This window comes from Bombyx mori, chromosome 7 (genome assembly GCF_030269925.1).
Source record: "Bombyx mori chromosome 7, ASM3026992v2".
NCBI classification, from domain to species: Eukaryota; Metazoa; Arthropoda; class Insecta; order Lepidoptera; family Bombycidae; genus Bombyx; species Bombyx mori.
Genome location: NC_085113.1, coordinates 6,718,035 through 6,740,183, shown reverse-complemented (window position 1 = coordinate 6,740,183; position 22,149 = coordinate 6,718,035). Strand labels below are relative to the sequence as shown.

General features: G+C 34.1%; 4 protein-coding genes and 1 long non-coding RNA gene across 11 annotated transcripts; 3 read left to right on the top strand and 2 right to left on the bottom strand.

The window, feature by feature from the left end:
• The first annotated feature begins 5,616 nt into the window (after nucleotides 1–5,616).
• On the top strand, nucleotides 5,617–6,894 carry LOC101743089 (S-adenosylmethionine sensor upstream of mTORC1). Its single transcript, XM_004931268.4, has one exon. The coding sequence runs from the start codon at nucleotides 5,908–5,910 to the stop codon at nucleotides 6,853–6,855; it is 948 nt and encodes a 315-aa protein (XP_004931325.1). The 5' UTR covers nucleotides 5,617–5,907; the 3' UTR covers nucleotides 6,856–6,894.
• Nucleotides 6,887–7,770, bottom strand: LOC101743238 (SAP domain-containing ribonucleoprotein). The gene has a single exon (XM_004931269.5). It carries the CDS (start codon nucleotides 7,768–7,770, stop codon nucleotides 6,979–6,981), a length of 792 nt encoding a protein of 263 aa, XP_004931326.1. The 3' UTR covers nucleotides 6,887–6,978.
• A 766-nt stretch (nucleotides 7,771–8,536) lies between these two features.
• Nucleotides 8,537–11,926, top strand: LOC101742851 (uncharacterized). Of its 5 annotated transcripts, none has more exons than XM_021351420.3 (5): nucleotides 8,537–8,646; nucleotides 10,115–10,300; nucleotides 10,377–11,171; nucleotides 11,256–11,487; nucleotides 11,562–11,926. In XM_021351420.3, exons 2-5 carry the CDS (start codon nucleotides 10,130–10,132, stop codon nucleotides 11,660–11,662), a joined length of 1,299 nt encoding a protein of 432 aa, XP_021207095.1. In that variant the 5' UTR covers nucleotides 8,537–8,646; nucleotides 10,115–10,129; the 3' UTR covers nucleotides 11,663–11,926. The 5 variants fall into 5 exon arrangements, with proteins under 5 accessions (XP_021207095.1, XP_062525366.1, XP_062525367.1 ...); XM_062669382.1 differs by lacking the exon at nucleotides 8,537–8,646 and adding an exon at nucleotides 8,757–8,940; XM_062669383.1 differs by lacking the exon at nucleotides 8,537–8,646 and adding an exon at nucleotides 9,060–9,214.
• Nucleotides 11,918–14,857, bottom strand: LOC134199153 (uncharacterized). The gene is made up of 3 exons (XR_009973511.1): nucleotides 14,759–14,857; nucleotides 14,057–14,214; nucleotides 11,918–12,304 (listed from the first exon to the last, which is right to left on the bottom strand). It is a non-coding gene; the product is annotated as an uncharacterized LOC134199153 (long non-coding RNA).
• LOC119628711 (uncharacterized) lies at nucleotides 14,774–20,253 on the top strand. Of its 3 annotated transcripts, XM_062669384.1 has the most exons (5): nucleotides 14,774–15,035; nucleotides 16,462–16,901; nucleotides 18,323–18,696; nucleotides 18,824–18,914; nucleotides 19,506–20,253. In XM_062669384.1, the coding sequence occupies exons 2-5, from the start codon at nucleotides 16,665–16,667 to the stop codon at nucleotides 19,848–19,850; spliced, it is 1,047 nt and encodes a 348-aa protein (XP_062525368.1). In that variant the 5' UTR covers nucleotides 14,774–15,035; nucleotides 16,462–16,664; the 3' UTR covers nucleotides 19,851–20,253. The 3 variants fall into 3 exon arrangements, with proteins under 3 accessions (XP_062525368.1, XP_037867904.1, XP_037867903.1); XM_038011976.2 differs by lacking the exon at nucleotides 14,774–15,035 and having other exon boundaries at nucleotides 16,406–16,901; nucleotides 18,328–18,696; XM_038011975.2 differs by lacking the exon at nucleotides 14,774–15,035 and having other exon boundaries at nucleotides 16,425–16,901.
• Nucleotides 20,254–22,149: the final 1,896 nt, after the last annotated feature.

The window sequence follows — 22,149 nt, the reverse complement described above, 5'->3', positions numbered from 1 at the left end:
TTCGCGGAGAATACTTCGAAAAGCAATAAATACATTTTTAAATAGTAATGTTGTGTCACTTCGTTAATTCCCGAAATTTTCAGTGCAGCCCTCGTAGACGATATCACGACAAAATAATATTCCAAAGTAAATAGTTGCGGAATAAAGAGCACTTAAACATAACGAACTATTCTTCCGCCGACCCTTAAATTATATGATTCTTAGTAAGTAGTAAAAAATAAGGCTAGCCATATGTCATATGATGTGAATTTATATCGGAAGTAATCGTATGAATTGAGTGAGTGAATTGAGTGTTTCTTAAATAAGCACTATTTCTATGATATCGCTTTCGTTAAACACTTTTTGAGCACGTGATGAACAATCTGTATCTTCTAGTTCGAAGTCACGTCATTCAACACACTTTTATTTCACAAAAATTAATATCCGTAATACAATTTCAACACACGAAAGTAAAAAATATATATAAAAATCCAGTTAACATGAATTGAAAAAAAACCAATTCCTCATAATTGTAAAAATCTCAACTTCTGGTTGCTTTCGTAAGCCGGAAGTTACACGAAAACACAACAGACGCAATAGTGCGACCCGCTTACTCTAGCAGGTTCTCCAAACTCTAAAAAGGGCATGTGATATCAGCTGATTGAAACACACACACTGACTTCGCACCTGTTAAATTTCGTCTATTTATTTAATTATTTGAAGACTAACTATGATCAAAGTAGATAGTGTACCTACTTCTGTCAAATGATAGGTACTAATCCTTGTTTCTCATGTCTCAAAGTAGGTAGTGCTATTCACGTTATAATATGAATGAGTTTTGGTATATTAACCATTAAACACTATGTGACCCGTATGCATATAAATCAGTTACACAAAACTTGCTAAAAATCTCGAGCCTTGGAAGGACTCTATCGGTGCCCCTAGTCGCCGCACCCGCATTTCAAACTGCTTTTGTCTTTGTAATAAAGGTTAAATTTAGAAACATTCGGTGTAATAAGGTTTAAAATTTGCAGAAGTTCATGAGCCGTAGTGCGTATTAATAAGCCTAACAGTATTTTTGTTGTATAAATTCAGGGTTGTTATCAAATAGAGGGAACAATTATCTGATGAATTCGTTTTTATATGAACCTACTACGAGTAATTAAGACCAAAAAAAATCTAACGTGATCCACATTGTTAATCCTAATAAATCCACGTTTCGGTTTGATATACCCGTCAGCCCTCATGTCTCTGAATGCCCATTGTGGTATGTCGGCGCCTATAGTGATACTCACGGCAGACGCAGTACTTAAGCTTAAAGATAATTTCAAAATAATATTGTAAAATAAGTTGTTATTTATGGTAAGGGCTTTGTGAGAACGCACTGATAGGTAGGAGGAGGACCAGGAGGGGTGAGATTAGCTAACAGCTGCCCGAGCGCCACCGAAGGAGACTAACAGCTCAAAAGCAGTAGCTTCGCAAATCTACTACCCTCGGTTTATTTATACACTTAGCACCTACTGCTTTCATTTCCTATAAACCGGTGACTTTAATTTAGTTTTATATATTTGAGAAAGCACGTAGCTCTCAACACCAGCAAGCAACTGACATCAAGAATATACTGAAGACTCAAGTGTATTTATTTTAACGGTTGTACAGCTCCTCAAATTGCAATGCATGATTATTTTTAGTGGAATTACGTACCCGTAGGAATTCATTACTGATGATAAAGATCAGTAATTATAACAAAGTTAATCTTATGTTCAATTTTCTCAACGTGAGGGCTCGTTGGGTACGTGTATATTTACAAAAAAATATATATTTATGTTAATATCGAATAAAATTACATTTGTATTCACCATTGATAGTTTACACTACACTGCCTTATTCCAGATAAGTTCCCTCGAAACTTCTGTAAAGCAAAACAAAAGCAGTAGCATTTTTTAAATCTTTCAAATGTACAAAACAAAACAGTTATGACTGGCGTTCTTAGTGAAAGTATTGGCTCAATAAACTACGCTCTCTTTGTCTGTCCAATTTTAAAATGTGAAATTCAACACATTCACTTGCTCCCATAGAGTTACTATTCTAACTGGAGTGCTTACTTCGTTTGACATAATAACTAAAAATATACTTTATCTCTATGGCTTAAAGTTTATTTTTAAATAGCAAAAGATGTAAGGAAAAACGGTCTGAAAAGAGAATGATTATTAAGTGGTGGTGTCCCTCTCGCACATTTTACAAACAAAAAGCAGTGTTGCTAACTTAGGGGATTTTCCGTAAAATCTCGGAATTTGGACCCCCGTCTTAGTTATCAAAAATGGCTTTTAGTGGTTAGTGGATTTTTTAGTAGCTTGGGCGTTGTTGAAAATTATCGAAAAGGTTAAAATCAATCCACTTTACAGGATTTTAAACATTTTATGACAATAATATATCTAAATACATATTATTTAAACGATGTGACTTAAACTTAACTAGAAAATGTTGCGACAATTTAGAATTTCCATCAACGTCAATAATTAAATTGGTTCAAAATAAACGTACAAAGTTATGGTGAAATTAGTTTCTGATGATGACAATTTATTAAAATAAATTATATAAGAAGTATTGATTATATGATATATATTGATTTTTAATAGAACATCATGTATTAATAAAGCTCATTAACAAAAAAAATATTGTTCTATATTAATAAGAACTCTGTTTAATGGAAAATGTAATGGTAGGTACGTAGATTTCTGATGGTTTTCATGTTGAATTTGGTGGGAAGCCAGATTAATTGTTGGCATCACCGAAAAAGAGCTATGAATGGATTAAAAGAAAAATGGCGTCTATTTACGTTTGTAGTGCGAAGTTAAAATGGCACTGATACAGCTTGTGGCTTGTTTTTTTTCGAAAATCGTGAAACTTTCCGTGTAATCATGGTGAACACTTTTAATGTAAGTGGTTTTAAGCGAGAATCCTCTCCAGTTTGTGGAATATCCTTCCATATGTCAGATTCATTGATAAATTTTTACTAGTGTGAGCATATATTTTTAAAATGTGAGATATTTTTTCTCATTATAATATTTAATACCATTTGTCTTGTAAATTGTACTTAATCTATGTCATATACTAAATTTGAAAAAACAATCGTGAAAACTATAATTTTGCAATGTATTTTTTATATTATAAGAGCCATCACGTAGTATTTTTTGAACTTTTTTTATTGTATTGAATAGCGTCGCACGCAAGCATGTATATCATTTGCCTGACGTTAAGCCAACGAGGAGGATCTTCTAGTAAATATGACGTTGGAATTTCTGGAAAATGTTCTATATAAAGGTCAAACAAGAAGAATCAAGTACTCAAACGCAAGAAATAAAAAATACCCCGAGAAAAGCAAAATTACGACAAGATGTTAAGGTATTGAAACAAAAACTTAAAAGCCGCGAAATAGTGATTGTAAATATAAAGTCGATTTTAGATTTATTAAAGAAAAATGGCGATTTTTAATTGAATTGAAATTTAAATTGCGAAATTTTAATGATACTCATGGTCCACTTAGATATTGATTAAAATAAATTATGTATTTCGTTGAAAAAAAAGAATTTACTTAAAATAGAGGAAATGTTATATTATAAGACTACAGAAAATTAACTGAACTTAATAATAATAATATAACCAATATTTTGTAAATAGACATCAAGTACTATGTGTATTGTGTTATGTGTATTGACTTGTCATTTAAGAGTTATTTAATTGTCTACATATAACAAATAAATGAATTTCAGTTCATTTCATTTTATTACCCATTGTGTTTTATTTCCTAAAATGTAACTAGTAGACTTAATATACACGTGTCATGAAAATAGCACAGAAGTAAAAATACAAGCAATTTTAAATCAATTGAAGATGTGAATGTAGGAAAAGAGCACCCGATACGCGCAGACCATGTGTGTTGCAATGTCTCACTTAGTGTGTCAAATATTAATTTGCACGGCCCACTTAGCCAGTACATTAAAGTAGGAATTGCGTAATTAAGTTCAGTATTCGGACGTTAAACATGAGTTTGAGGAAGTTTAAGTAATAGAACTGAGGTAATGATGTTTGTAATAAAACTCAGTGCTAGATTTTCGACAACGCAGCAACTTCCAAAAAAAACCGTCGAAAAAAAGTCACCATGACGACGAAGCAATGTTTAGAATTGAATTTACATAAATAAAACGTTGCAAGCACGTGTTTTGTATTTACATAGGGTTACACAGAATTACTTAAGGTAAATTCAAAACTGATGCATGTGTATAATTGTGTCCTATAAATACATTTTATATGGTCACCACATTAGACAAGGACACCGCGACCAAAAAGTATTCTCTTTCGAGACCGATTTCTCGGCATTAGACAGCACTCCAGTTGTAGGTACTTATTAACTCCATGCTTGCTCCAATTAATGAGACTTTTTGGCGGGAACAACCTAACAAAACGAAACAAAGCCGCTGAACGTAGCTTCTCGTCCAAAATGTTCAGTGAAAGTCTCAGTGAATTACCACCATTTTACTGAGATTATATTTCATCCCATATCATCTCACCTCATCCATTTGACTTCATACAGAAAAAGGCCGTTCGGATTGTCCATAATCCCATCCTCAAGGATCGTTTGGAACCTCTGGGTTCTCGGCGAGACTTCGGTTCCCTCTGTATTTTGTATCGTATGTTCCATGGGGAGTGCTCTGAGGAATTGTTTGAGATGATCCCCTCATCTCCTTTTTACCATCGCACCTCCCGCCATCGGAGCAGAGTTCATCTATATTATCTGGAACCGCTGCGTTCATTTTCAGAAGTTTTTCTTGCCACGTACCATCCGGCTATGGAATGAGCTCCCCTCCACGGTATTTCCCGAGCGCTATGACATGTCCTTCTTCAAACGAGACTTGTGGAGAGTATTAAGCGGTAGGCAGCGGCTTGGCTCTGCCCCTGGCATTGCTGAAGTCCATGGGCGACGGTAACCACTCACGATCAGGTGGGCCGTATGCTCGTCTGCCTACAAGGGCAATAAAAAAAAATCATGCCAACTGATTAATGTTCCAAATTAATGAACTTCATTTTATTTCACTTCATATTATAATCATTTTTCATTAACAAAATTATAAAAGATTAGAATGTATGGTATGATACCTTTGCCTAGTTGCAAAAATAGAACTCTACTCCAATTATTGGTCTGTGCAACAAGTACCTATGTACAGTGGACTTTTTGGCGGGAACGCGAGGAGTGAAGCTGTGTGATTTGCTTTTTGTCTATTTAGTGTTTCTTCAGGTTTAAATGTGTAATAATGGTGGTTTATTAACTGTTTAATATCTATGAAAGTGCACAAATGTGGGGAAATGAAACAAAGCCGCTGGACGTAACTTCTCGGGATCCTCCGAAAAAATCTCAGTAAATGACCACTATTTCATTGAGATTATATTTCATCCCATCATATCTTTTCATCTCATTTCATTTAATTTCATCCCAGTTGATTAATGTAAATTAATAATCTTCATTTCATTTCACTCCATATTACCATTATTCATAAAAATAAGAATTTATATTAAAATAAGACATGACCTAAAGGTATTAGTTACCAGATCATAAAATTCCTTAAGAAAAAAAATTAGTAGAGCTATGTACACTATGTATATACCTGTAAATCCTGTCATAATATAAACTTAACCTAATGTTAATAATATTATGAGTAATTAAGTATTAATTTTGTGCGACCTAATCTATCAGCGTTAATCATGCTTATAGAATAAAAAACAATACAGCATTACTGCTCGCGACTTTACTTTTACTTTCAACATATAGTCACAACAGCTGTTAATTAATAATTGTAACTATTGCTCTGTGTAAATAGAACATAAAAGCAATCGATTTGCTCTGAAAATTCAAGTATCTTTTTTAATAGAATGGCATCCGAAGAACAAAAAGCTTTATCTACATTTCTAAAAGATGTGCATTCTGCCCTAAGAAACTCCACAAGTCAAATCGGGGTCGAGAAAGCTTGGAAGGCACATAGCAAAAATACAGAGATCCTTAAAAAATATGCACAGTGTATGGAAAAATTGGCTACAACATATTGGGAACACAGTGAGACTATATCAAGAATAGATTGGACAGCAAAAATTTGTTATGAATATTTCATAAACAAAACTTACTTACATTACCGTGAACAAGAACAAAACATAGCAAATAAAATGCAACTAAAATTAAACACTGTAGAATCATTTTCAGAAGTACTGAAGTTGGTTGATGTTGGCAGTTGCTATAATCCTTTTAAGTTATATAATTATTTTGATGTTTTTGCTATTGATTTATGCCCTGCTAATGAGTCTGTATTACAGTGTGATTTTTTAGATACACCAATTGGCACTAGAACCGTAATTGAAGACAATAAAGTTAAAGAAATAGGAGAAAATAGCTATGAAAGTGTGACATTTTGTTTTTTATTAGAATATATTCCAACTTCCCAGCTTCGAATAACTGCATGTCAAAAAGCCTATGACATATTGAAACCTGGAGGGTTGCTTACTGTTACCACACCGGATTCAAAACACGTTGGAGCAAATAGCAAAACAATGAAGTGCTGGCGTTATGCATTAGCCTTAATGGGTTTTTCAAGAATTCGTTATCAGAAATTTCAACACATGCATTGTATGGCATTTCGAAAGTGTTTATTGAAAGATGTAGCTATTCGCTGGGCTAATATTCATAAAGAACCTTTTATGGAATATGCACTACATATACCACAAGATTTTAATACTAATGAAATTAGTAAAAATTCTGCCCAAAACCAAGTCATCCATCACATAATTGATGATTTTCAAGAATTGCCATTCTATAACATGAACGAATGATTTAATATGTAATTAAAATGCTTAACAAATATTGACTTAGTAGAATGTTTTATTTATTTAAAACAATACTTATATACTAATCTTAATTTGTTAGAGTAGACTTTCCATTATCAGAAACATGTTCTATGCAACAGCACCAAATTTGGCTTTACGTTTTTCCAATTTCTCCTTTAGTTCAATATCTGTCATTATTTTGGAAACAGATTCACCAAACCTCTCTGCTCGCTTTCTAAGTTTTTCCATATTTTCGTTTAACGTCCCTGTACTAGTGAAGGTGTTCTGATTATCATTTTGATTAAACCTTTGTTTCCTGGCTTCCTTTCTCTCAGACTCGGACATTTTAATAGGCAAACCAAATCTTTTAGCACGCAACTCTAACCTTTTCTTTGGATCTAGATCAGTATTTATTTTAATGACATTATTACTTTCGGATGCCGTTTTCGGCTCTACAGATTTTTCATTAATTTGATCATCAACAGTTTTAGAACTGACAAGTGAAATTGATGAGGGTCTATTCAACACAATTTTCTTTGCACTAGCATTTTCTGCACTTTTATCTTTGGTTTCTGCGTTGGTTTTGCGTTTTAATGTTCGTGTTGATTTTGTTTCTACAGCGATTGTCGCAGTAGAAGACTGTTCCGAAAGAACTAAATCTTCGTTTAAAGTGTCCACGGCAGTATCATCAAGTACGTCTGTTTGGCTTTTAACTTCTTCGTCTTCAAAAACTCCGTCCGAGTCCATTTCGTCAAATTCAAAGTTGATGTCGGTGTGTTCATCTTGAGATATAATTGCAGCTTGTAGTCTAGCGATTAACTCTGCTTTGTCGCCGGCGTATGAAAGTCCACGTGATTTTAATTCTTTACGTAGTTCAACAACTTTCATCTTAGTCACATCGGAAACTGTTGAATCCGCCATAGTAATCAAAAGTAGTTTACGTTATTGAACAAGGAACTTTTAGAATGCTTACACGCGATGCTTAGCGTTAGCTTACACTAGAAATTAGAAATACGAAGTGTATAATCTATGTTCACTACTTTTTTTAAGAGATTTTATGACCTGGTAACTAACACTTTTAGGTCATGTCCTACTTTAATATTTAATATTCTTAATTTTATGAAAAATTATATGGAGTAAAATGAAATTAAGTGAAGATGATTAATTTGAGACATTAATCAACCAGAATGAAATTAAATTAAATAAGATGAGATGATATGAGATGAAATAAATCTTAGTCAAATATTTACGGAGATTTTATCAGTTGACTTTTTGGAGGATCCCGAGAAGTTACGTCCAGCGGCTTTATTTCATTTTCCCACATTTTTGCACTTTCACAGATATTAAACAGTTAATAAACCACCGTTATTACACATAACGGCCATCTGGTGTAGTGGTAAGTGACATGGTCACTACACAAGGGGGTCGCGGGTTCGAATCCCGCCAAGGGAAGATATTTGTATGATAAATATAAATGTCTTTTCCAGGGTTATGGATGTATATTAAATATATGTATGCGTATAATAAAAATCTTACATTTAAATCCGTTATCTGGTACCTGTAACACAAGTTCTTTACGAACTTATCACGGGACCAGTTAACGTGGCGTGATTGTTAGTAAATATTTATTTATTATTATTTATTATTTAAACCTGAAGAAACACTAAATAGACAAAATTAATCAAATCACACAACTTCACTCCTCGCGTTCCCGCCAAAAAGTCAGTTAGATTACAACGTAAAATGGAGCATAGATTACACGCTTAATTAAAATAGCTGCGAAATTTACACAACAACGTAAGTACCTGACAGACTAAAAGAGGGTAGAAGTTTAAACAGCACAATCTCTGAAAAAATGTGTGGAAAAGTGATTAAATGACTTTTTTACCGGGAACCCGGCATTGTGTGAATTGATTAATTTTATTTAATTTAGAATTTCATTTCGTCATGCTTAAACGTGTTATTACGGCAGCTTAAATTCCGATCCGGTGATAGATTCTGCGAAACACTCCTCTTGCTAGAGCTAGTATTAACAAACTTTCTCAGATTGAGCAGGTTGTAAGTTCACCCATCCGCGAGAACCTGGAATAGGTAGGGAAAACATTTATGTAATTAATAAGTACAAAATCTCTAAAAAATGTTCCAATTATACGCCGTATTTCTAATCAAGTGATATTAAGAGTGTTCATGTCGTAACTACGTTCATGCTTTGAAATTAGAAAAAACTTGAGTCTATCCAAATGATCGGAAATCGGAATAAAGTTCACAATAGAGTCATACAGTCATACACAGAGCATTTAGAAAGATAGGCGAAAGTTTCTATTTGATTAAAGCCAATGAGGACGTAATTTGACTACAAACAAAGGTTGAAAAATTTATTAAATGTATTAGTATGTAATTTTAAAATATTTTTCATAAAGAATTGGTTGCCTGTAATCAGCGACACTATTCAGTTATGTGATTTTATTTAAAAAAAATGGTCGAAGCCCATTCATAGATAAAGATAATCCTTTTTAAATCACTTAGTTATTGTGGAGTTTCTTCCGTCAGGATTATAGTGTAGGTAGGTATGTAGTCTTTGGTTATGCATTAAATTTCCGTGCGAAATTTCAATTCATATCATAACATTAGAGGGTAGCTACTTATTTAAAATTTCAATGAAAATCCAGTTTGATGGGCATAGATAATACCTACATTTAATAGAAGATTTATGGGTAGTTTTTAAAAGTAACGATACGCGACTACTGTCGTCAATTCAACTCTGTAACCATAATGGACGGTGCAATCAATAATGATGATCAAGATCAAATTGTGGAGCAACTTCTTAGTGAATACGACGAAATAATTATGCCTCTGCCGGCGTATGCGTCTGAACCTCACCTTCTAATTTCTCGGGTATAATTACTTTCAATAATAAATTTATAAAAAATTAGATTCACTACAAATCTATGGCAATTTTATCTGTTGAGTAACTTAATTACTAAGGTAAAATGAATGCATCGAAACACCGGAACAAAAATAAGATAAAACAATGTTTAAAACGAAATTACATTAAATCGTCTCCCGAAAACCTTAATTTTTATGAACTCCCAAAGCCAGTATTAGAGATAAAAAATTGGCATGCTTGCATCCCAGTTGCTGGTTAGTGATAACTCTTGCTCACATTTATAGAATACAATTGTTTTGTTTCCTTTCCTTACAAATAAAACAATAGTTAATTAATTTAAATTCATAATTCGATAATAATAGTTTTTTGTTATTTAAGGTCCGCAAATCTTATATGGATTATATGGTGCAACTCTTAAAAGTTAACTATGAAACAAGCCACCGAATTCAACACCAAAAACTCCATTTTCCCAGTGCTATTTGGAGATGTGCTAAAAACATAGAAATGAAAGCAGCACAAAAATGTATGATTGTACAAATTTATAGAAAATATATTGGATCTGTGGTACATGTGCATAATATTAACAAATAAAATTGTTTTAATCATTAATTTAAAAAAATAAAACAAAGTTTTGTTGTAGGTTCAGGAATTAAAAAAAGATACAAAGAATAAAAAGATTAATAAAAAATTATATGAATACCTAAATAAGCATCCAGAAAATGATAAAAAAGTTCAAACAACATTTATCAATCAAAATGCTTGTACTTGTCCATGTGTTTGTATGAAACTTAAGAGAAGACGTAAAAATGATACTCAAAGTACACCTGAGAGTAACAAGCGACATATAACACCATTGAATGATCAATATAAAATACCGGTTGTCATTAATATGCATCCAGAGGCTCAAAATCCAGTAATTACCAAAGATATTCATGCTATGGAAACAATACCACAATCTGACATTATATCTAAACCGGACAGTATTTCACCAAAACTTAATATGCCAAAGCCAGTTGATGATCTTGACACACATGATGAGTTAATGATGCAACTGGAAAAACTGTTTCATGGGAATAAAAATGATGAAGATTTATTCGAAACAACTCTCTGCAACATGCCTACTGATGGTAACTTATTTGAAGATTACACAGTAAATAATGATGCTAGCAATGTAAATACATCAGTTATTGAAAATCATGCAAAACAAATAAAGTCACTAGATGAAAAGCTGGCATCATTAGCAGACATGCTTGTTAATAACACCAAAGATAATTCTGCACGTGAAGACCAAAAACTGCAACAACCAAAAGCACAAACACTACAACATAAGAAGCAAAATCCAAGCAAGTGGTTATGTGAAGAATATTTTTTAAAAGTGAAATTATTTGAAATACTTGATCTTATTGGAGATTCAAATAGAAAAAAATTAGCAAGGGTATATAGATACTGATGCAGAGCTTCGCTTAATCTTTTTAAAGCTCAATTATTTAAATTTGGTAATTTTTTGTTTTTGTTTTAGATCAAAGAATTGTTTGCTGATTTATTTGGACCAGACAGTGATGATGAAAGCATACTATCGCCATTAGAAGAAACCCCTGAGTTTGTTCTGAGTTGTAAAGAAAGAATTGCTCCCTGGGTTGTTAAAATACTTACTCCTGTATACACAAAAGGTCATATTAAAGGGAAAGCACTGTTCAAAGCATTAGCGAAACATCTAATTAATTTGATTTATCAGTGCAGCCACTATCCAGGTAATCCTGTCAATGGTTGATATTCATTTTAATGAAATAGTTAGTTCTGAAGTAAGAAATACTTTCATTTTCAGAGGAGTATGAAGTGAAAAGTTTTGTTTGTGACTTCTTGAAAAGTCACAGAGTGATAAGATGTGAGGCAGATTTCCACCAATTTAGAATAGAGAATCTTTAAATAGATACTATGATGCTTTAAATATTATGTTCTGTGGTATACATATTAAAACCATAATTCTCAGCCATGTCAGTAAATATTCCATAATAAATTCAGTTGTAAAAAGTAGAATAATGTTTAAATCTGTAACATTATTTTTAAAGTAGAAGTTTATTAATTTAAACATAATATTCCAGTTCAGTTCCAGTTAGTATTTTAAAGTTAATAAAAAAAGTTTTTCGTAGCCTCCATAATAATTGTCAAAAAAATAAAAGATTCAAATTACTTTTTGTTTAATTTTATAAAATTATTGTATATCCATATTCGAAAAGTACCAAGGTGACATTGAAAGTTATTAGACTAACACCGGTCACTCACATGCACACGAATACGCAACCCGCAAGTGTAGGACGACATTTGCAAATTATTTTACAAAGTTTTCGCTACATTCGTGGTTTTCCAAGCTGTGTCGGTTTTTTAAGAGACATCAAAGCGCGCGAACCGCGAACCTTCGCGTAGTCTCCCACACATTCGTTTGCCCAGTTGCGCCGACGATTGCGAAGGTAACGGACGTATCGCCATTTTCATAGTTCGTGACGTCTACTATGTAGCGTATCTTCATCAAAAGAAATCCCATAAAAACAGCATGGCTGTTAATGATGTCTGGAAAAGAATTCAAAACTCTTTTTCTCTTCAATGTTCTATTGACGAATTAAAAAGGAGGAGAAATTCGTGAGACATTCGTAAACAAGTGGGAGGAAGCGCAAACGGGTTCGCAAATCGAGCACCGAACCCATTTGCACAGCCGCTAGGTTTGCGAATGAATGTTTGACGGCCCTTCACATGCGCGCAAACATTCGTACAATGTACGAATATGCGCGCATGTCAGTGGCCGGCATTAGAACAAAACAACATCATGTATGTGCATGTATGTGCCTAAGTCATTTATGTATTTTTTTTAAAATCCATTCCTTCAATAATTAAGCATTAATTAATATGGTAACACCACTGAAAATCAATGGACACTTTTCTACAAAGATAATCCCACCTTTTATAAGACGCTCTCCCCAAACGGAAATTTCATAATTTATCACCATTTTTTCGGTGTCTTGAAACTCGAGTTTTTCTTTTTTTAACGGAAATAAATAGCAAAATTCGAAGTCTGCGGTATATATGTAGTCATATGGCGGATGAGTCATTAATGTAGGCACTGTAGAAGAACCTAAAAATGTGATTGCTCCTTCGGCGGAATGTGTTTTGTAAAGGTCGATGCTACTACCAGGACGCTGCTACTGTATACTATAGTGAAAAACCCTTTTTTATCCAACATAGTGATTGTCGTGATTCTCGTGATAAATTGTGGCCAGTCTGATGGTAGAATGAAAGAATCATCTTGTTTTCCAGTCTCCATTCTCTTTTCATTTCACTATTTTTTATAATTATTTGAGGAAAAAAAAACACCAACTGGGATCGGGATCTGTCGAATACTATCAACACGACAGCACTTAAAGAGCTTCTAGCAAATCGTATGTTTTTTTTTAAATGTGGTCTTTGAGATTTATTTTCATACGCTAACCGGTGTAGATGTTAATACTATTACAGACCGATATCACCGCGAAGTTTCACGATTTAAATGTATGGTGACAAAACATTTAAAATTTGCGTAAAAAATTTTTAAACGATGACACGCAATATACATTTTTACATTATGCAAGGGATTCACCTGATCCCTCGAAATGCTGTTGGACGCTCCTAATTCTAAAGCTGGTAGCAGCCATATCACGATTCACTATCCTCGTCGAAAAATTCGACGTGAGATTCAGCTATAACATCAACCCGCAGATTTTCGGGCCAGTCATCAGCAATCAGATTTCGATCTGGTAGTAAATGCATTCAAACTACAGGTCCGATTTGAAAAATTTGTTCAGTGTTAGATAGCTCATTTATTAAGGAAGGCTATATAACATCACGCTAAGATCAATACAAGCGGAGCCTTGAATATATTAAGTGTATAAATCTATGAGCGGAGCACTAATAAAGAATGTTTCATAATCGTTTTTTTTTCTTTTGAGAGCTTCTGCTGCGTGCGCTGCGGAAATAGTTAAAGTTTCGCTAAAATAATGTATGACAAATATTGTTCCCCTTTAAAATTATTTTATCTCTATATTTTATGGTTGGCTCACTATAAAGTTTTATATGCTAACCAAATTTATTCTAAAATAAAGCATTATTTGTGAAGGTGTTTTTATAAAGATGATATTAATCCCTATCCAAATAAATACGTTTTTCATTACAAGTATTTAATTTTAATTAAATTTAGCCACACTTGATTTTAATGAGTATGAGAAGATATCGCAGTTTTAAAATAACATCGCAGCAAAATAATGATCAAGCGTGTAATATTAATGTACTTACAGGGTGCCGGCCGGCCGGTGCGCAGCGACACAGTATAAAAAGAATAACAAGAAACACCCAAATCACTTCAAGACAGGCTATGAAAATATTTTTTCTGGATTTTTTCAGAATCCCATCATCAGATCTTGATGATTACAGGATCATTCGGGAAGTCAACCCTTTCGAACAAAAAAAAGAAAAAAAGATTATCAGAATCGGTCAAGCATTCTCGAGAATTCTGGTGGTAGGACCTCTTGGGAGTCCGCACGGGTAGGTACCACCACCCCGCCTATTTCCGCCGTGAGGCAGTAATGCGTTTCGGTTCGAAGGGTAGGGTACCCGTTGTAACTATACTGAGAGCTTAGAACTTATATCTCGAGGTGGGTGGCGCACTTACGTTGTAGGTGTCTATGGGCTCCAGTAACCACTTAACACCAGGTGGGCTGTGAGCTCGTACATCCATCTAAGAAATAAAAGAAAAAAAAAATCGGTGAACACATAGATAAAAAATAGTGGTCGAATTGATAGCCTCTTTTGAAGTCGGTTAAAAAGTTTGATTTTGGTACCTTAAATAGCTCCTTAACATTCTATTATTCAAAAAGATTTTCACTTTATACGTAAATGAAGTCGCGGGTAAAATTATTTAGCGTTATGCCAAAGTAACTATTCCACGCGGACGAATTCGCGGGCAAAAGCTGTTCTTAAATACCTTTAAATACATACCTTTTCCCATACATATATGTACCTACAAATTCCAAATATAAAAATTATAATTTTTGTTTTCACGTTTTACTCGAGTTGTACATCAGAGGCAAAAGGAATGTGCAGCCTTTACACTTAAATCTTTTGTTATTAGAGATCGAAGTAATTTCTATATTAAAATGAAAAGTCAAATGGAATCGACTGAACTGAAATAAATTATTATAGAATGAAATTAAATATAATTAAATAAGGTAGGATAAGAAATAACCGAAGGAATTCAGATTCTTAAAAATGAAATGTAAGTTGAAGTTGAAATCATTTATTACAATAATCTCACAGTGAAATTGTAGGATTTTCTTTCATTTTAATTCAATTAATCCACATTTAATCTTGAAGAAAAAAAAACTAGACATCTGGTATTCCCACCATACATTTCTCGGTTTATTGTACACACTTTTTACTTTACAGCTTACACTACCATAGATTAACACAATGAATTACCGTCAAACGGGGTTAATAGGAATCGAGGGGTGAATGGGGATAAAATTGGGATTGAAATGTTCGTATTAATAACTATGAAAATCTACTAGCCATAGCCTATAAAATGGGAAAAATGTATAGAAGAATAGTTATTTGTTGAACCGGCAACACTTATTTGACATGAAACTAAAAATAAATTGTCAAAACATCATTCTGAAATTGCCTGTTTGAAAGTACCGTTGGAGCTCATCATTTTACCGATCGATATAAACTATGTTTTTGTGATTTTTGTATTGAAACAACTATATCAGCGAGGAGGTTATTTATTCTGGAGTCTGGATATCATAATTTAATTAGAATTGAAAGGCTTTTTAAGTCATAAAATTACATTTTATTAAGACTCATATTTTTTTAACATACTAAGAGGTTTTTCGGTACGTCTCGGGGGTCCTTAGGTACGACTGAAGGGTAAATTGGGATGAGGTATTTAATAAAGAGAGACGACGCAGTACATCAAGAGACAGTAAAGGGACTATAGGGACAGGGTTGTCACTTTATGTATGAAGTACCTAATTACCTATTGGTGATGTAATTATGAACATTTTGAATTTATAGTCACAGACGCAAATAGTAGTGTGTTATAATTTTACAGCTTTTGGCTATTTATTCGTGTTTATGTAGGCATTGTAGCTCCCAAGTAGATGAATCGATTTCGATACTTTACCATCGGCCGTTTTGAAGATCGATCGCAGCTTTTTTTTCGTAATGGATGAAAGGATTTAATAATGTGTCGGGAGATTTTTAAAATTACGTTTATCTATTTTATTTTATGAAGATTATTTTCTTTCAGATTCCTAACTTCCAATAATACCGCGAACATAAAAACCAAACCGAGAAAAAAATTATGAAAGATATGATGAGCTAGTCATAGAACAGGCACTAAATGAGTACAACAGTACTAATCAATCGTTAATAGATATTGCACAAAAATATAAAATCTCCAAATCAGTCCTTCATAATTGTGACAGCCCTAGCAGTTTTTCCCTATAATTCCAATTATCGTACCTAATAGCCCCATTTCGTGTTTAAATAGGGAAGGCCTATAATTTGAAGAAAATTTTAAAACTGGATGCTTTACATGGTTCCGTGTAAAGTCCTTAAGAATCTTCAGGATGCGACTCAAATATTGATACCAATATCAATATAATATTTTCAGCCATTACTAGTGATAAATGAACTCAAAGTTCAATTCCGTATCCATTCACCCCGTTTGACTGTATGTGGTTGAAGTGGGCTATCAAGTATCAACAGGAGTTTGAATGCTAACTATAACAAATAAAAAATAAATAAGTTTAAGAAATGCAAACGCGATGATGTTATTAAATTCGCTATGAAAGTGTACACATATTGATTTAAAATACACGTAAATATTAATTTAAATGTAATCATGTGGAAATACGTCTCACGACGTATACGAGATACCTTTGAAAGAAGTGTAGCCCAATTTGAGAACCGTAGCACTGTTGGTGTTGTTAACAGTTCGAGTTCATCTGATGAAAAAAGTCTATGTACTCCATCTCGTTGGTTTTCATCTTATAAATGCTTGAGCTCGTGTAGGAATGACGGGACAAACAGCAAACGATGGAATTTTGAGCACAGAACTTGGATTGATGCCATTACATGGGTGAGCCTATTTTTTTTACAGATAATTTTTTTGTTACACAAATTACGTGTTTCAATATTTTTTAACCAAATTTAATTTCCAAGCGGATGTAATGAATGAATATACTTTTTCAGAAAAATATTTTTTTCATCTTAAACCATCATAACAAACTTTAAAGAGCAGCAACAGAGCCGTAAGCAGTAGGTCATGATATTGCACAAAAACCTTGGACTGGCCGGTCCAATCTCAGGCCCTGAGTCGCATAGAAAGTTTACGGGTTTTATGGAAAAGTAGAATCAAATACCATCAAACAAGCATTTGGCCAAGACCTGTAACTCTTTCAGCTAAAATCTTTCAAATAGTTAAATGTTAGTTTTTTATATTACAACAACATATACAAGACGACTGTGTAATTCATCCCTGCTGTATGTTTAAATACACTTACTTACATAGATATTAAATTCCTAGGCAAAGATCTGATTGATATTCACATGAATGTTTGTTCAATATAAGTTTTAAATCCACAACCCTCACCACAGCAGTATAGTCAGGGCACTAAGTGTTTTTTTAAATTAATGAAATCTGTATTATATTTGAGTCGACTATTATCAAAGCCGGCAATCTGACTTTTGGATAATTATTGGTAAATCAAAAAAAAGAATTATTGACTTTGTATTCCATTGGCAGTCACAAAACTCTTCAGAACTACATCTTAGATAAATAACAGGTTAACTATTTATACCTTATAACCTTTATTTAATGCAGGTTTTGAACCGTATTCTTTGAAGGAGACGATTATATTCAAATCAATCTGTATTAACAAATCAATAATATTTTTTTGTCCAAATGCACAGATTGCCACCTTTGATAATAGACGACTCATTTTAAAGAAGCATCTAGCTCCATATTGCTCATAATTTGAATGTCTTCAGCAGAGATGACATTATTTTCTTTATAATAATCATCAAACTTTTTATAACAAAAGTTATAAGGACAAGTTTGATTATTAATTTTACAAAAACTAAATAAAGAAACTGTTTACTTGTGCTATATTTATAATTGTTGTCTTTGTTGGCGCTTATTATTATAAAGAATTGTAACTGAATTTCAGAGCTACAGCATTTTAGGTGACATTAAGTAAAAAATTTAGTACCAGATACATATCGACGCTTGAAAGGCAAACGTGACTAAGCGACAATCCGTGAACTTTACAGTAGACTAATTTAAAGTTGAAATACCTGAAAACAAAATTTATTTTAACGAATCTAGCTGTAGTGGAATCTAGGTAGTAGCTGTAAGATTGAAATGATTTTAATAGACCTAGAAATATTTTTTTTTGCGCATTGAATATGGTTATTGCCTATCATTTATGTACAAAGCAGTTATTGTCGCTTAGTCATATTTGCCTTTCAAGCGTCGATATCTTTAATTCTACTTTTCAGAGCAGTGGATTAATAATTGGCTGGTACACAAGTCAGCTGATTCATATAAAATACAAATACCACAGTAATCAGTATCAAAAGAAATGTCCTACCTTGTCACATATTGTGAATAGTTTACGGCCATATTTCATATGTTCCATAAACAATGGATTTCATCAAACTTCTCCAGTTAGAATTGAGAAAATTATCAGTACATTTACTCCTTCTGTCCATTCCATTTCTAATGAAAAGATTGAAGAAAGTGAAGAAAATTTAACTGAAAGGAAAAATTCAAGTGAAAATGATCTGGGACAAGTCTTAAATTCTATTGAGAATCAGCTGGGTTTAGCTGCTATAGAAAATGGACATTATGAAGATGGACTCAATCTTCTAAGGTTAAGCTTTTTTTACTATTCATATGAAATTGATTTATGAGTTATTTGATTGTCGTCTTATAAAGTTCAGAAAAAAAACAGGCTACAAAAACACACATTACAAAACTGTAATGGATGATTATTTCAGGTCAGCTGCAAATCGTGATCATGCACCAGCACTGTATAATTTAGGCTTATGTTATGAAATGGGTCTGGGAGTGTCTGTTAATGAGAAAATGGTAACAATCTTTATATTCTTTAAATATCAAAACTAACAATACTGTATTTTTGACACATTTGTTAACTAGTCTAGTGTTTTTTTTGCATAAATTGGTGAGCAAACTCAGGGGCCCATCTGGGATTAGGATTAGGTGGATACCAGAGCCTAAAATAACATAATATATATGCTGCCAACCCACCCATCTTGAGACATCCTTCAAACTGGATTACATTACTGCCTCTCAGCAGAAAAGGACAGGGCATATGTTTGTCTGGGCAAACAAGACTTGCTAGCACCAGTAAATAAGTAGAGTGATTGAGTGTGTATAGCTTAATACCACTTTATTTTTCTCATTGCTTAAAATAGTTTATTCATAAATATTGTAATATCATAGGACATTGAAGACAGGAAATAAAGAAGAGTTATTGTTATACATATTGTTCCTACTAGTTTAGCCAATGAATCTATGCTTTTATTATTATATATTATTTATAATATTAAGAAAATATGAGAAACTTGCATTGCAATCCAATCTTTTTGGGACCATATAATTGTTGTATAATGTACATGTAATAAACAATGTATATAAAAATATATATTGTATTTTTAGGCAATGGAGTTATATAAATCGGCTGCGACATTGCATCATCCAGGCGCTCTATACAACTTGGGTATTTATTACGGCCAGGGTCGAGGTGGGCTTCAGCAAAACTCTGAAACGGCTACGCGTTTGCTCCGTCTTGCCGCCGCTCAAGGCCAGAAAGATGCTGTAGAAGCATTAAAAACGCTCAATTTGAATTCTGTAGAGCCACCAGCCGAAAATCACGCGGACACGCGTATTTTGCTTCATAATTATTCAGCACAAAATAATCTTTACATACCAACGCAGACAACTCTTTTTGTTGACAACTTTAATCATTTGAAACACCAAAACTATAGAGCAACAATGTGCTAGTAGTACGTAGCAAACGTATTTAAAGATGAAAGGTGCTGGGCTATATAACAAGTTAGCGAACTTGCTACCGTTGTAATTGTATACTACAACTACAACTTTGTTTTGTAATGTCTTTATTATTATAGATGACGAGCAGTATAAAACACATCGCAATGTGATGATTGTAATGAAACTGGATCTGACTAACTGCCACATGCTTATGTTTCAATTGTTATAAAGCAATTCAAAATTAGGTTCAATTTTAAATGCCAGAATAAACTTCCCTAATAATTTGATTAAATTATTTTTTTCATTATAACAAAAAACCGCCGAATATAATGAAAATGTCCGTTTCGACATTTGAATAATAAATTGTAAATTTATCTCATTGCGAAAAAATCTTGAATAAATAACTTTGAACAAATGTCTCAACTCTTTTTTTTATTAATTTCAAACCTTTGGTAGTGGTAGCCAAACCTTTAAAAAAATCTGTTCGTCCTTAACACGTTGAACTGGTGGTAGGACCTCGTGAGTCCACGCGGGTGGTACCACCACCCCGCCTATTTCTGCCGTGAAGCAGTAATGCGTTTCGGTTTGAAGGGTGGGGCAGCCGTTGTAACTATACTTGAGGCCTTAGAACTTATATCTTAAGGTGGGTGGCGCATTTAAGTTGTAGATGTCTATGGGCTCCAGTAACCACTTAACACCAGGTGGGCTGTGAGCTCGTCCACCCATCTAAGCAATAAAAAAATTAAAAAAACTGATTTATTGTGACATTTTTTTATTGCTACATACACTGAACAAAGCAACTACGGTACGCAATTTACAATTTTACAATATCCGAATTTGCCCTTAGTCCTTAACCACGACTGAAAAAATCTGGAAGAGCATGAATAAGGTAACATCACATAAAACGTCGAATGAAGTTTTTCAATTTGTTACTTTCTTAGTTAAATCTTAAGGCATCGTTGTGCTTCTAATGCTCTATTTTTAGCACAGTTTTCGTCTCAGTCCTATTGCCCCAAGAATTGGACTTTCCAATGTTACACTCTTTTTTTTCCTTCCTAAGATGGTAGCTTTGAGGCTATGCCAGCGTGACCGAGCGAGTAGGTAAGTTCACGGGGCTGTAACCTGAGATTTTTCACTCACTACGTTGACACAGTAAGATTTGGGTTTTACCGTAACAAGAATGATTTTTGGTACCTTATGGGGCTATTCCAACTACGCGTGGACTGTTCACAGGGTTTAGCCTGAGAAGACTTGCTAACACTAGCCCTAGTGAGAGCAATATTTCGCTGAATCTACCACTGGTTCGAAATCGCGACCCACTGAAAAGAATCGGCGAGAAACTAACTCAGTGGGTTGTGTTTATGGACCAAGTTGGCCAATGCCAATGCAAAAAAAAACAAAAAAAAAAAACCTAAATTATTAATATTTTGAAGGGATAGGTAAACAATATATTTTATTGCTTAGATGGGTGAACGAGCTCACAGCCCAGGTTTTACGTTGTTACCGGAGTCATCCATCAACCACATAAGTGTCGCTACTCACCTATTTTTTTTTTTTTTCCTACCTAAGCTGGTAGCCTGGAGCGGCTATTCCAGCGTAACCGTAACTAGTAGGTGAGCTCACGGGGCTCAAACCTGACGACGATGCTAACACGAACCCTAGCAAGAGTCGTGCTTCGCAGAATCTACCACCGGATCGGAAACGCGACCCACTGAGAAGATCCGGCGAGAAACTCAGTGGGCTGTGTCTGAGAGTTAATTTACTCGTCGAGCCCTTTGTCGCAAGCGACGGGTTCGACGAGAGCGGTGACCGGTGCTTGAAGTACCTAGAAGCACCGTTAGTGGATCGGGAGGACCCGAGATGACGTGTTTTGGGCGACGTCGACTGCTTTCCATTCTGTCCGCAGGATCGGGAATGTAGTTACCGGCGGCCACGATGAGAGGGTTCTCGTGTCGTGCCGCTTTATCGAAGTGGCGCATCGAGGCCGACTGCATATACTTAAGTCCAGGTCGTCATGGAGGTCGACGTTCCTGACGAACCGCGGGGCTCCGACGGCTATCCTGCAAAAACGGGATTGAATAATTTGGAAGGATTTTAAGTGAGTGCGGGCCGCGTGGGCGAACACTACACTTGCATAGGTCATGACGGGGCGTATACAAGTTTTGTAATTGTCACCTTATTTCTAAGGAACATTTTACTTCGCCTGCATATCATCGGGTAGAGACGTCCTAGAATGAAGGCGGCACGGTCGCGTACTGTCTTAATATGAGGGCGGAATGTCATCCTTCTGTCGAGGGTGACGCCTAAATAT

Coding starts and splice junctions, on each gene's coding strand:
- LOC119628711 (XM_062669384.1), top strand. CDS start 16,665: ATGTGGAAATACGTCTCACGACGTATACGAGATACCTTTGAAAGAAGT. Junction 16,902..18,322: donor GGATTGATGCCATTACATGG/GTGAGCCTATTT, acceptor TCTACTTTTCAG/AGCAGTGGATTAATAATTGG. Junction 18,697..18,823: donor GATGGACTCAATCTTCTAAG/GTTAAGCTTTTT, acceptor TGATTATTTCAG/GTCAGCTGCAAATCGTGATC.
- LOC101743089 (XM_004931268.4), top strand. CDS start 5,908: ATGGCATCCGAAGAACAAAAAGCTTTATCTACATTTCTAAAAGATGTG.
- LOC101743238 (XM_004931269.5), bottom strand. CDS start 7,770: ATGGCGGATTCAACAGTTTCCGATGTGACTAAGATGAAAGTTGTTGAA.
- LOC101742851 (XM_004931266.5), top strand. CDS start 9,622: ATGGACGGTGCAATCAATAATGATGATCAAGATCAAATTGTGGAGCAA. Junction 9,745..10,114: donor CTCACCTTCTAATTTCTCGG/GTATAATTACTT, acceptor TTGTTATTTAAG/GTCCGCAAATCTTATATGGA. Junction 11,172..11,255: donor ATAGAAAAAAATTAGCAAGG/GTATATAGATAC, acceptor TTTTTGTTTTAG/ATCAAAGAATTGTTTGCTGA.